Source organism: Papio anubis, chromosome 13, assembly GCF_008728515.1.
Source record: "Papio anubis isolate 15944 chromosome 13, Panubis1.0, whole genome shotgun sequence".
Lineage (NCBI taxonomy): Eukaryota > Metazoa > Chordata > Mammalia > Primates > Cercopithecidae > Papio > Papio anubis.
In genome coordinates, this window is record NC_044988.1 from 25001595 (window position 1) to 25015703 (window position 14109).

At 41.3% G+C, this 14109-nt stretch overlaps 1 protein-coding gene across 2 annotated transcripts; it reads left to right on the forward strand.

The window, feature by feature from the left end:
• The first annotated feature begins 1263 nt into the window (after positions 1-1263).
• ZFAND5 (zinc finger AN1-type containing 5) lies at positions 1264-12630 on the forward strand. 2 transcript variants are annotated; one of them, XM_003911805.3, is made up of 7 exons: positions 1264-2031; positions 3122-3258; positions 5989-6148; positions 6560-6671; positions 7283-7386; positions 10049-10174; positions 10988-12630. In XM_003911805.3, exons 3-7 carry the CDS (start codon positions 5998-6000, stop codon positions 11134-11136), a joined length of 642 nt encoding a protein of 213 aa, XP_003911854.1. In that variant the 5' UTR covers positions 1264-2031; positions 3122-3258; positions 5989-5997; the 3' UTR covers positions 11137-12630. The 2 variants fall into 2 exon arrangements, with proteins under 2 accessions (XP_003911854.1, XP_003911853.1); XM_003911804.3 differs by lacking the exon at positions 3122-3258.
• Positions 12631-14109: the final 1479 nt, after the last annotated feature.

Below are 14109 nucleotides of genomic sequence, written 5' to 3' on the forward strand. Positions count from 1 at the left end.
GAAAATAGTTGGCACTGAAAATGGCCTGTAAATGGTAGCTGCTTTGTTGTTGTTGTTGTTGTTGTTGTTGTTTTACCAATTTATCTAATTTAAGGAAATAAATTTTAATGGTCGTGAGACCAGTGACCCAAACTACTTAAATCTCTAATACATTGATCACAGTAATAAACCAAAATTTGTTCAAAACAAAATAAAAGGTTGTTATGCTCCAGGTACTTTGCTTACTGTGGCGGAGAACTGTTTGATTTGGAAGTGTTGGCTCAAGCTATCAGTACAGCATTCCCCCATTACAGATTACAAATAAGGATTACCTGAAGCGCAGTAGGACCCCCCCCCCCCCCCCCCCCACGCCAGACCAGCCAAAACCATATCCAGTGGAGAGGCGTAGGAATATTTAATCACCCCAGGTGAATTTTTTCTGTTTACCGACTTTGAGAAACACTGAAGGGATCTCTTCTCCATTCTATATGTGGCTAATATAAGCCCTAAACGTCATTTGTATGTATTCGTCAGACCGTAGTTTACTAGAAAATTTCAGAAGTCCTTTCCAACCTAGTGATTTTGTTATTTTGAGTTGAACTGAAAGTCACTTGGAGCGGTCAGCTGAAAATATTTTTTGTTTGTGCTCTGAAAAGGTTCCCACTGTTTCGAGTAAGTCATCCTTTCACCCATGGGGAACCTGTGCCTCGTGCCTGAACTCCCCGCCTAGTACCTGCCCCCCTTGAACTTCCTCCCGCAAGCCTACTCCTCCCGCTTGATCTGGGCCTTAGATCTAGCTTGTTTTGTCCCTTCGCGGCATTTGAGTAGAACATTTGGTGCTTTCCCAGTTCACTACGCTTTGCTGGAATCGTCAATTTCCAGGGATTTTACAGGCTGGCCAAAACAGTTTGTTCAGAACAGCGCAGCCGGGGCATTGGCAGCCCTGGGCGGCCGCGAGTTTCCTCACACCGCACAACCCCTCGTGACCTTGGGCGAGCCAACGCACGCCGCCAGCCGCGTCAGGGCCACGCACGGGCTGGACTTCGGAGCTGAAAATGGGTGTCGGGAGTGAGGAGGTTTCATAAACAGAAAAGACCTCGAAGCCATAAGGCAGTTCTTTTCCTTTTCTGCGGGTGAATCCTTACAATTCTTGGGGGAGGGAATGTCCGCCCACGGCTGGAGACAAAGCGTGAGAACTAGGATGGCGAAAAACGGGTTTGAATGAGAAAATCCGAAGGAGTGAGCCTGAGGGCGGACAATTGGGTTAAAAATAGAAACACATCCTCCACAGGACTCGCTCTTTCCAGCTCCACCCTAGGGGCCGACCGCCAGGCCAGTGGCTGGGCTCCACGAGAAGGCACAGCAACCCGGCTCGGCCCCGCCTCCCGGACCTACTGACAGGGCGCCGGGGGCGTGGCCTCGGACCCGCGACGTCACCGCGCTCCCCGCCGCCGCCGCCGTCGGGGTTTTCGCTGACGCACGGGTCCCGCCCCCTCCCCCTCTTTTCCCTCACTGCCCGGGCGCCGGGCGGCGAGTGCGTTAGTCGGCCGGGACGCGGAGCTGTGTGCATCTCGTACGCGGGCTTGCTCGCTCCCGGGAGCCGCGCAGCTTCCCCGGCGGTGGCAGGAGCGGCTTAGAGTGCCATCAGCGGGCCCTTACGGCCCCAGGCCTCGCGGCGCGCGCTCCACTCGCCCTCCTCGTCCGCCCAACCTGCGGCCTGTGGAGGCGTGAGACGACAACGGGCGAGCGCCTTGAGCAGCGTTAGCCGCTGCGGCGTCCGGTCGTCCCTCCGCCTCCTCCTCGGCCCCCCCCTCGCTTCCCTCCTCCCACTTCCCGAGCTCCGGCGTGTCCCGGCCACGCTCGGCGCTGCTGCAGGAACAAAGGAAGACCCCGCGGCGGCGGCGGCGCCACCTCCGCCTGCGGCTCCGACCCGCTCCCGTCCCGCGGCGGCGTCACCAGGGCGCCCGGCTCAGCCTTCCCGGAGGCCTCGGCCCGGCCTCATCGTGCCGGCTTCGCGCGTGAACCCGGCTTTCTCATTTGGGCCCCCGCAGGGTGAGTGATACGGGGTTGGGGGCGGGAGCCGGGCTGCTCGTTGCCGGGCCGGGGGCGGGAGTGAAGGGACCAGGGCGCCGCGGGCCAACGGCGAAGCCGGAGCAGGCCGCGGATGGCGGCGTCCGGGGGAGGGGAACCCGCCCGCCAGCCCAGGAAGCACAAAGACGGAGGCGTCATTCTGTCATCGTGGCCCGAGGCCTGGCTCCTGGCGTCCCTGGCTCGCTCCACAGCACGGTCGGGAAACAATGCCCGGCGTGCCGCCTCTGCGGGGCCGGCATCTAGGCCGCTCGCCTTCCGCCCGGCCGCCCTTGGCGGCGGCGGCGCCCGGCGTGGGCACCACGACCCAGAGAAACAAAGAGGCCGAGGCGGCGGCCGCGCCCCCTGGCCGCTGTAGCCCCCCCAGCTCTCCCCTCAGAGGAGCCCTTCGGGGTCGGGGATCGGCGTGGGGCCTGCAGGCGAAAGGCAGGCCGGGCCTGCTGAGCTGCTGGTCTGCATGACTCAGTGGTTTTTCGGAGAGGGCCCTGCTGGGCTTTACTGAGTGAGGCCTTTGCTTGGAGGGGGATGGGGGATCAGTGGGACCCGAACTTGTTCCAAAACCCGTTGGAACATGGGGCCGGGGGTTCTCCGGCGTCGTCTTTTGGGTTTCTCGACGTCGCGGGGTGTCTACCCTGAGATCCGTTTTCATGGAGGAAATGGAGCACCTTCTCCTTTGTTTGGTGCATTTAGGCTGATGAACGTGAAATTTTTTGCTCGCTTTCCACGCACTCCGTGGAGCTATGTTTTCGAGGAAGGGTCGGGTTATCTTTATTGATTGAATGTCACATAAGGATTTCATCTAAGGAGATTATTAAGATAAAGGAACACATAGGTCACACATCCTCGTTCTTAAATCTGGGATTTAGATACCTAACCGTAAACGACTGTATTTTACTCCTTATTTTTAGGATTTTTTTAAAAAGTAGGCTTTCAGAACTCAATTGGTGAAAATATTGCAATTTTATCTTCAAAGTTTTTTCTTAAAATGTTTCCCCACGCCCCCCTAAAAAAATTAAGGATTTGTTGTAGTTCTCTCCTGTTTTCTATCTCCCAGGCCCTGAAAAGGAGCCTTTAAAAGTCAATCCTACTCCATTTGGCAAAGAGGGAACTGAAATCTGGAAAGTAAGGACTTGCCCAAGGTCACTGGCTTAGTGGCAGACTAGAGACTTGAACTCAGGTCTCAATTCCCAGGTGAGTGGGAATTCATGCCATGTCATCACATCATGTGCGCCTGGAAGAACTATATTCCATAGGTGTAAAAGCTCTTTGTTCAGAATTGGAATTGGAGAATTGTTCAGTTACTCAGATTTTTTTTTTTAAGCTGTAAGTTAGAGGAAGCCATAAACTTTATAAAATGTGCATTCTAGCTCTACCTGACAGAGCTGACACGTGCATGCTCAAGTTTCTAATTACTTTAAAATCAATAAATAGTAATGGTATTTTTTTCTAAAATATTTACAGGAAGGGAAATGCAATACCTAATGGGAACACACATCCCCCACTTCATCCCCTAAATCCTCACTAAATGAGGATTCTTTTTTACGCTGTCTCCACTGTGCTTAGTTTTTTATAAACAACCTTGACCATTTTAGCTTTGAGTGATTATGCTTTCATCTTCTAGATTAAGATTGTTCTGTAGTTTTTCCTACATTAGGAAAAAACTAGCAGCCTTTTTTTTTGTTTTCTTATGTTAGATATATGAACGCTGCATCCTTAGTTCTTGGGGTTGTGTAGGAGTTGGCAGGCTTTGAGATATAAATAGAAGCTGATTTCAGAGGCCCCTGTTGACTAGGCTTTATGTGAGAGCCTCCATCCAGCTCAGCTTGTCACATTGCAGCCTTGTGACAGGCTGAAGCGCCCTCCCATGTGATCTAAGCTTCTGAGAAATATTAAAGCAAGCTGTGCACATGTGATGGCATTTAAAAGCTGGGTTTCTAGGGGAAAAAATATAAAAGATGGGAACCCATGTAGAAGACTCATGTTCTGGTGCTTCTTGTGTGTCTCACAGTTGAAGGTTATTTATAATGGAATGAAAGTAGACATGTTCTCTGAAGGAAAGTTGGAATACTTTGTTATCTCAAAGTGTGAAATCTTTTTTTAGATGGAGTAGCCTCCATTTTATTTATCTAAAACAAAGATTTTAAGAATCAGAGTAACTAAAATTACTTATGCAGGTTGATCACTTGGCCTTAAACTTAAGCCAGTTTGCTTTTAAAGCCAATGTCAGATGACACTGGACCTTAGTGTAGAAAATGTGGGCTAGCACTTAAACTGGTTTTAGGAAATACCCAACTTTCATGCATAGGGCAAAATTTAACAGTTTTGTGATGGTAGGCATGCAAATATATACGTATTTATCATTTGAAAGCATTTTTTTGCTCTCATTATACTTAGCATTTAAAAACCCAGCTGAAAGTGTTTATTAATAAACTTCCTAAGTGATGTTGAAATGTTTACACTACCCTGCTCCAAAATGAGTCAGCTAAATTCCAGTTAATATTTAAAGAGACAGTTTCAACTAAATTAATACTATTATTCAAAATAAGTTGTGGATCTTGGTCACACTGTACAAGCTGTAGATAGTCTTAATATTTGTATGGTGCCCTTTTGCTTACAAAAGGGACGATAAAATGATTTGGGGAATAATTACCAGGGTTCTGGCCAGGTCCAAATCGGTTAGTCCCCTTCTCCCATCTTCTAATTTTGGTAGTTAATACTTGTTAAAACATCATTTTTTAATAACTCACTATAAAGTGTATTCTAGTATGTAGTAGTTGGAAAAAATGACTGTGACAAGTTACAGCACACAAATTTTCCTTTAGGCAAATTCTCTCATGTTTTTTTACATAAGCTTATACATATTTAAGATGACATGAAAACCCTCCACAACTTTATTTTAAAATAATTTTTCTTGAATATATATTTTCTCATCCAGTGGAAAACTTATTAATAATTTAGCACAGCGTTTAAGAAGACGTTTAGAAAAGCAAACCCTTGCTTGCAAACAAATGCTTGCTATGTAAAGCTTTTTGGTAACCCAGCATTGAATATTAACCATTACTAAAGGTTATGTATATATATTGACTTATTTTATTATATTGAATTTGAGCTTGGAACGATTATTATTTTCTGGTATGAGGAAGACAAGCACTTGTTAAAAATAATAGTGCCTTTGGCTGAGAAATCTGGTTCATAATTTGTGCATTGCAGGTTCCTAGGCACTGGCTTTAACATACTCTCAAACCTCAGATGGAGAACATAAAAGGAGTTTCATAAACCAGCTGACTCTAAATTTTTAAAGAGCTTTCTTGTTGGTGCCAAGGTAGCAGGAAGAGCTACGAGTTCTCTTTTCAGCCTTATATAAAGATGTTTCAGCATTTAAAAAGTATGGATGCTCTGCCTCAGCAGAATTGTCAAATTACTGATGAAGCCCAATAATATATACAGGTGCTAGTTTTAAGAAAGCTTTATTCATCCAGTTTAAAGAACCACCTATAAATATCAAGAGTGAGTGATTAATTGTGATTAGCCAATTAAGTAAAAGCATTTGAAATGGTCTGCCTGTAGTGCAGCAGAGTCAAAAGTAACTTAAAGGTACCAATTTCCCAAATTGATTAAAACATAACCCTGAGAGCTAGTAGACCTTTTCATAAATTGAAACCAAGAATAGTGATAGGTGAAAATATCCTAATAATTGATAAAATTTCTTTTTGGGTTTTTTTTTGAGGAGGGTGCTAAAACAGTTTGCCTTTTATAAAGGTCACAAAATATTGATAATTATCTCTGCCCACCCTTTTTAATGATTAACAGAATTTGGACTTTTATTAAAACTTGTGTAGAAATTACAGCGGTATAATGATGATTATATTAGACTATATTTTGGTGATAATGCTAATTTCTGAAATTTTGTTTCATCTATAGCAGAAAAATATGGCTCAGGAGACTAACCAGACCCCGGGGCCCATGCTGTGTAGCACAGGATGTGGCTTTTATGGAAATCCTAGGACAAATGGAATGTGTTCAGTTTGCTACAAAGAACATCTTCAGAGGCAGCAGAATAGTGGCAGAATGAGCCCAATGGGTAAGTTATTTCCAAGGAAAAACGTATTTCAAGAACTGGTGGACAGAAAATATAGAACCAAGAATTGGGGCTGAGAATGCTGAAAGCCCATGGAGAGAACACCTGACAAGAGCTTGAAATTCAAGCAACAGCCCACGTGCTTGACATGACTGATCAGGAATAAATGACTATCTACAAGCATCTTCTAGCTTTTCAGTTTTCTTTTTTGAGATTATTTTGTTTCACACTTGTGTTCATTGGATTGACTTTTTAATATTTTTTTGTTTGGACACTCAAGTGTAGGATTACAGCACAGTGAATGCTTATATCACTAACCTAATTAAATGCAAGTATTTGTTACTTACTACGTCTTGATACTAAATGAGTTTTTGTAGTGTTCATTTGTTCCTTACAAATCCTTTTTTTAAATAGGGACAGCTAGTGGTTCCAACAGTCCTACCTCAGATTCTGCATCTGTACAGAGAGCAGACACTAGCTTAAACAACTGTGAAGGTGCTGCTGGCAGCACATCTGAAAAATCAAGGTAAGATTGAACATTTCAGAGTCTTTATGGTATTACAAAGAGGAAACCAAGATGTGTCTGTACGAGTCCAGTAATAAGGATGTTAATATATCAGATGCCCTTGGCTTTGCATTGTTGCTTAATTGAGGATTTCATGTCTTTCAATACATGACTCTTAAGTCATTGAGTAAAGATGTATATTACAACCTACTCCCTAACCCCCTCAAGGATATTGTGTTGGAAATGCTGTGCTTTTTTATTTCTTTGTTAATTGAGGTTTAGGGATTGTCAAGTGAGACTGTAGACTATTTTATTGGGCTAAACAAGGTGTTTTGGCAGAGCTGCTCTTTTGCCCTTAAACAAGTTACAGGCACAGCTAAAAATCCCTAGTGGGTTGTAGAATATAGTAACCTATACAAAATGCAGCCTCGAGTTGATGAGCCATTTATCAAACTTTTTTCTCAAGCGTTTATGCTGGGCATCCAGTATCTTTTTTTTAAAATTTTAGGTTATCTAGCTCCATTTACTCATTTTGGAAATATTATATAATTTAAAGTTGAACTGACAACTTAATCATTGTCTCAAGAAGTACCCTTAACAGCTTTAAAAATTGTTTGCTTGAACTCAAATAGAAATGTGCCTGTGGCTGCCTTGCCTGTAACTCAGCAAATGACAGAAATGAGCATTTCAAGAGAGGACAAAATAACTACCCCGAAAACAGAGGTGTCAGAGCCAGGTATGTCATTTAATACTCGTTCAGTTCTGAATCTGATAGTGCATTCTTTCCTTCCCATTGAAGGACCAAAGAGGAGGGAGAGCTTATAAAATCCAGGCCAAGCAAAGAACTACTATCTTTAAAAGTATCTTGAAGTGTAAAATAGTCATATTTATTGTCAGTTTCTTCTCTGCTCATCCCCTACACTATTCTCATGTACATAATGGGCAAAGTCTGTAATCTGGAGATTGGATGTGTTAAAAAATTGATGAAGTTAAATTTCAAGGTCATAAAGAATAATTTTATAATTAAAAGTAGTAACTGTTTAGTTTTGATATTGTCAATGTTGTAGAAAACTTTTAAGTAAAACAACATACTTGAACATAAAAACTTATTTGAAGTGCGATATTCCTGTCATATATTTTGTGGGAGTTTAAAAGTCAGTATGGAAAGGCATTTTGGTTTTCATGAGATGTGGTGACTTTGGAAACTTTGCTTATATAGCATAACCAGAAGAGCCCTAATGGTGCAAGAAGACTGACTTGAATTACCTGTACTAGGCCCTAGAACAAAGATTTCTGTACTTTATGTAATGCACATAGCTTTTTTGATCAATTTGTTCTTTTTTGGCAGAGTGCTGATTAAATGCAATATGAAACTTCTGTTGTGAAAAAATTGTCAGTGGTTATACAATCTGCTTTGGAGGCTGGCTTTTGCTAACAGCAGTCAAGTTTGTTTATTGTGTTAATCTTACAAAGTTAAGGCCAAATTCTGAAGTTTGGCAGGTGAAACTATATTTGGCATTCTGAAATGAGCTCCATCCTTAAAAAGCTGACCACATTAGTGTGCCCATGATGCCTTTGTTTGGGTTTTTTTGTTTTTGTTTTTTAAATACAAAATTACTCTGACCTTGGAAGAATAGTCTTGGGTTAGAGCTAGTCTGCATTTATTACTTAGTAGGCATTCCGTGGTTCACTGCTATTTGCCTTTTCTGTATCATTTTCTTCTTCCCCCTTCCTTTGTTTCGGGAGCCACAGTTCATTTTTCAGGTGTGGCCAAAGAAATGGCTGACACCTTCCCTCTACCCCATACAACTATTCCCATAGATTATTCTTTATCCTCATGACATCAGGAAAAACTTTAACGTTGTCACAGTAGCAGTAGCTGGAATATTGTTCATTTAGTCTAATATTAGGCTAATTCTCCCAGTAGATGCATTGCTAATGCAATTGAATTATAAATTTGGGCAGAGTTTTAGAGAAAATTGCCATTAAACTAGCTTGCTGTAGGAGCTTATCTATATGCTAATAGTATTGGTGCTGGCCTATTTGGGCAGTAATTTCAGTATTACATATATAAATTTGCTATTGTTACCATTTGGATTAATATTAAAACCTGAGTTCATAGAATTTGGGGTGTAGTTGAATTATATGTAAGTAGATGTAAATTTGGGTATTTTGTTTAAAGAACTAGTGGCAGTGTGGGCTTTAGTATAGTAATCTGCTATTTTTTGTTCATTGTGAGAAATTTTACTGATGCCATGTGTGCCCTGAAACTTAAAGCCTTTTTAGGTGGAGGAACGGTGGGACTCTTTGTAGAAGCTATCTCTGTCCAAAGTGGATGCCCGTTTTAGATAAGATTCTTGTTCTGCCTATGGAATCCTTAATAGTTTAAAATCAGAACTTCTTGAGTAGTTTCTAAAGACTGTTTGCCGATCTTTTTTTAAAAAGCAAGCTTTAAAAAAAATCTTTCAAGTCTTCCTATAACGTTTAGTGCACCGTGAAAATGGTAAAATGATATTGTTTTGGAATTTTTGGATCTGATGTTGATTTAGGGATGAATGGTTTGAGTTTTATTTGTCAAAATTTGCTGTTTACATCTACAGGAGTTTTTTTTTTTTTTTTTTCTTTTTCTGTAAGCATAAAATCAAAATGATTTATAGCCAACTGCCTCAAAGTTGTTGGCTACTCTTATTTACTGAGATGTAATGAATTTGAACTTCCCTGATTGAAAAGTTTGCATTTAGGAAATTGTAACGTGGAAAAACTGAGCATATGATTAACATCTCCTAGCTTTTTAAAAACAGTTAGGATTTTGGCTGTTACAAGTGTTTTAAAGGAATTTCTTGAGTGAAACCATCATTGTATAAAATTAGAGAAGCAAGTAGCATAGTGATTGGCAGGAATTTCTCAGATTTGAAAGACGTTCTGGTGTTAAAATGGAAAATTTTGTTTAAAGTTTGTATTTTCTTTTTTTTTTTTTTTTTGAGACGGAGTCTGGCTCTGTTGCCCAGGCTGGAGTGCAGTGGCGCAATCTCAGCTCACTGCAAGCTCTGCCTCCCGGGTCCACTCCATTCTCCTGCCTCAGCCTCCCGAGTAGCTGGGACCACAGGCTCCCGCCACCTTGCCCAGCTAATTTTTTGTATATTTAGTAGAGACAGGGTTTCACCATGTTAGCCAGGATGGTCTCGATCTTCTGACCTCGTGATCCGCCTGCCTCGGCCTCCCAAAGTACTGGGATTACAGGCGTGAGCCACCGCACTGGGCCTTAAAGTTTGTATTTTCAAGGAAGGCTTCTAAACATTTTTATCAAGAATCTTCCTGGTTCTCTTACATACTTCCTTTTTTGACTTAAATGTTAGCCAGTGAATGCTTGACAAATTTTGTGTTTTTGTCCTTTTCAGTTGTCACTCAACCCAGTCCATCAGTTTCTCAGCCCAGTACTTCTCAGAGTGAAGAAAAAGCTCCTGAATTGCCCAAACCAAAGAAAAACAGATGTTTCATGTGCAGAAAGAAAGTTGGTCTTACAGGTATTACAAAACAAAAGACAATGTATGTTTTGCTTCCTGCAGTTAACAAGGAGCTTTTGGTCACTCCCTAAGAGTGGTTGGTCTTACGCGCGCGCGCACACACACACACACGCCTGACTAGCTGTAGTCTAGGAAAGGTGGGGAAGGTGGTATTGGGGTGGAAAGAAGTTGGATTTTGCTTCCATTTGCCTCCTAATCATATGAAACTATTAACTCAGGCTCTCTTATTTTATTTTATTAGATTGATAAGTTTTTGTATACCTAGGGAAAATGTTACTGAACTAACAGTAAGTGCCACCTACTTTGAGCTATGCAGAGAATGTTCTAGGTGCTTTTTTTCTTGTCTCCTTTAAATCTCAGACCTTGATGGTTGTTTCCACTTGAGGAAACATAACTTAAGATATGGTAGGACTGTGTTTTGAATCCAAGTTAGTCTAACTCCAGAGCCTGTGTAAATTTTATCCTATTTTGCATCTACAGGAGTTGATAGAGGGAGAACACCTGGTAGAAATTAGCTGGCAGGTAGCCCATTTTGTTTTCTCCACGTGGTTTGGCTTACCAAACACTTCCCTATTGCCCTTGCAAGGAAAGACTGAACGTAGTTATTTGAATTTCTCACCGTGTCAGAGGAAGTTAGAAGTTCCCTTTCCAGGTTAACATGATAGACTCTTTTCAGGAGTTGACTGTGTCTTATCACCAGGAAGTGGAAGAAAGGAGTTCACTGTCTTTTATGTTACAAAGCAATGAAAATCTGACTTTTTTTCTTTTAATTGGCTCAAGTTCTCAAGTGACTCTACTTCTTCATTTGTACAGGGTTTGACTGCCGGTGTGGAAATTTGTTTTGTGGACTTCACCGTTACTCTGACAAGCACAACTGTCCATATGACTACAAAGCAGAAGCTGCAGCAAAAATCAGAAAAGAGAATCCAGTTGTTGTGGCTGAAAAAATTCAGAGAATATAAATTACTTCTTGTGAAGAGACTGAAACTTTGTTTTTATTTTAATATATCGTAGGAAAACATTAAAGAGCAGATGCATGGCCATTTTTCTTTGATGTTCTCCAGAGTTTTACTTTACACTTGTCTGTCTTATAATTGATATTTTAGGATGTTTGGGTGTTTGTTACAGGCAGAATTGGATAGATACAGCCCTACAAATGTATATGCCCTCCCCTGAAAAAAATTGGATGAAAATCTGCACAGCAAAGTGAAACACACAGATAATAGGAACAAAATATAGTTCCCATGTGCCAAACAAAATAAATGAAATCTGCATGTTTGCAGCATATCTGCCTTTTGGGAATGTAATCAAGGTATAATCTTTGGCTAGTGTTATGTGCCTGTATTTTTTTAAAATGGTACACCAGAAAAGGACTGGCAGTCTACTTCTACCATAGTTAAACTCCACCCTCTTTAATTTTACAACATGTTCCTTGGAAGCAGGAAGAAATGCTCATAAAGAGGATCAGACCTTCCTTCCCGTGAAACCAGTTTGGCGCCATATATAAGCCTGGTTAAATTGGTCATCTAAAGCTGTCAAATAAGACATTCTGTGAAAGGTAAACATCGAAACTGGTTATAAGTAAAACCATCAAGCCAACAACAGGGTCTTGAGATAATCTTTGAAGCTTATTGTGCTGGCCTGCACCAGAAGATGTCTGCATTACTCATTGCTAAAAATGTGTAGCACAGAACTGCACTAGAATTAATTTGTTTACAAGAAGAAATTTAAGCTCTACGTTTGGTTTTCACATACAGCAGCTCTATTGAATAACATGCATCTGAATTTTAAGTTGCAAAGGTATCTGAATAGTTAATTTTTCATGTGCATCTTTTGTCGAATGTTTTGGTTCAAGAAAGAATGTTTAAAGCTTTTTAAAAGACTTCAGTTCTTAATGTAACTGTACCCTTCTGCATGGAAAATCATAACCAACATGGCTGCAGTAGACTTCTTAGTGGTATCCAGCACCACTTGCAGAGGGCTGCTTTATCATATTGTACTTGGGTGTAGGACTCTAGTGTTCTTGGGTGTATTGCATGGGCTGCATTATCTACAGCATTGTACAATAACAACTAGAAAAGGCAGTATACTTCACTGATGCTTGTCTGGTAATATCACTTCTGTGTTATAATGGAAGGTTTTTTGTGATGTATGAAACTTGTGTTTTTTATATATAAATGAGTATAGTTAGTGTTGTGGTAATGCCTGTTTTCATCTGTAAATAGTTAAGTATGTACACGAGGCACTACTTCTGATTTATTGCAGTGTTCAGTCCTAGTTTTTACTTTTATTCTTAAAGCATTCAGTTTTGCTTTCAATTTTATGTACCTTAGTTCTGAGTTAGACCTGCAGATGTGTACAGATAGTTCATATTTATGTATTGCACATAATCATGCTATTCAGCATTGATGCTATATTGTATTATGTAAATAATAAAAGCCATGTACAGAGGGAAACTTCACTTGTTCATTGGGTTTTTAAGCCATAGTTGGAATCCTAAAGGGGGAAATTAGAAAATGTTACTTTGCATGGCTATACTGTAAATTTTTTTTTCTTTGCCATCCCTGAACTTGTTCAAGTGATACGAGATATTAGAAGCATTTTCAGGTATGGTACTTTATTTCTGAAGTATTCAATAGGCACCATTGGGATTAAAACCGTTTTAAAATTTGAGGAAAAAAATGAAATTTGAACAATTGGGGCCTATCCCCCTTCTCCATGTTGTAAAAGATGACGTTTTATGATAATTCTGAAGAAAGTAGGTATTACTTTGTTTACAAAAACGCTTGTTTCATTTCTGTTTTACGTTTGGCTCTAATACAGGGATGCACCCATGGATTTGGTCTTCGCAGAGTTTATGCCAGATCATAAAGAACAAGGGGTGACAAGTACATGTTAACTTTGACTGGGGTAAATGAATACCAGAGTGCAACTGTTGCTTCTCTGTGATCGAGTTTGGGATGGGAGTACCCTAGTTTTTATCTGTCAGTTCCTCGCATGCTGCTACTTTTGCTTCAAGTTGGGGAGGTACATGTGTATGTCAAAGTTCCTATTCTGACATAGAGTAGTATTTCTCTGAGTATGAAAAGTCATAATTGAGTTGAAAATCTAGAAGTTGAAGATTTAGAAGGGGAACTTAATTTTTCAAGTTAAAAATGAAGTCAGAATGTTATATAGAAGTTAAGATGAGCCCTCAGACTCCATTGCTCTGAAGGTCTGAGTAGTAGCAAGATACAGGCAGTTTTTTGTTTTTTGTTTTTGCTCTTGTTGCCCAGGCTGGAGTGCAATGGTGTAATACTGGCCCACTGCAACCTCTGCCTCCTGGGTTCAAGCGATTCTCCTGCCTCAGCCTCCCAAGTAGTTGGGATCACAGGCACCTGCCACCACACCTGGCTAATTTCTGTATTTTTAGTAGAGATGAGTTTCTCCATGTTGATCAGGCTGGTCTCGAACTGCTGACCTCAGGTGATCTGCCTGCCTGGGCCTCCCAAAGTGCTGGGATTACAGGCATGAGGCACCGTGCCCGGTAGATCAGTAGTTTTGTTTTTCACAAGAAACATTAAAACGGATGAGAACAGGGTTGTCTATTGACTGGGAAGAAAGGGAATCAGTGTGTAAGGCACTTGAGAGGGTTCTTGCATTCAAACCTGAATGCAAGGCCATGAAGTCCTTTGAAATGTACAGATATTAAGCACTTTAATATACCATGTTTCCTTTACATAAGCAGACAAATCTTTACACCCCCACCACCTGAAGTTTTCTTAAGCTATGACCACATGAATTCACAATATAAATGGGTGAGTCCTTTTTAAAAACCTCATCTTCAGTGTGCCTGATCTGTAAAACTAGAGCCTCAGGTGTGATCCTAGGTAGGCTTCCCACAACATGGATTAGTTTGCAAGGGAAAGTTGTTTCTGAGCAGTATGGCATAGTGA

What these genes read in the sequence shown, in the direction of transcription:
- ZFAND5 (XM_003911805.3), top strand. Translation starts at nt 5,998, where the DNA reads ATGGCTCAGGAGACTAACCAGACCCCGGGGCCCATGCTGTGTAGCACA. An exon ending in AGCACATCTGAAAAATCAAG is followed by an intron (nt 6,672 to 7,282) that starts GTAAGATTGAAC and finishes GAACTCAAATAG; the next exon opens with AAATGTGCCTGTGGCTGCCT. An exon ending in AACAGAGGTGTCAGAGCCAG is followed by an intron (nt 7,387 to 10,048) that starts GTATGTCATTTA and finishes TGTCCTTTTCAG; the next exon opens with TTGTCACTCAACCCAGTCCA.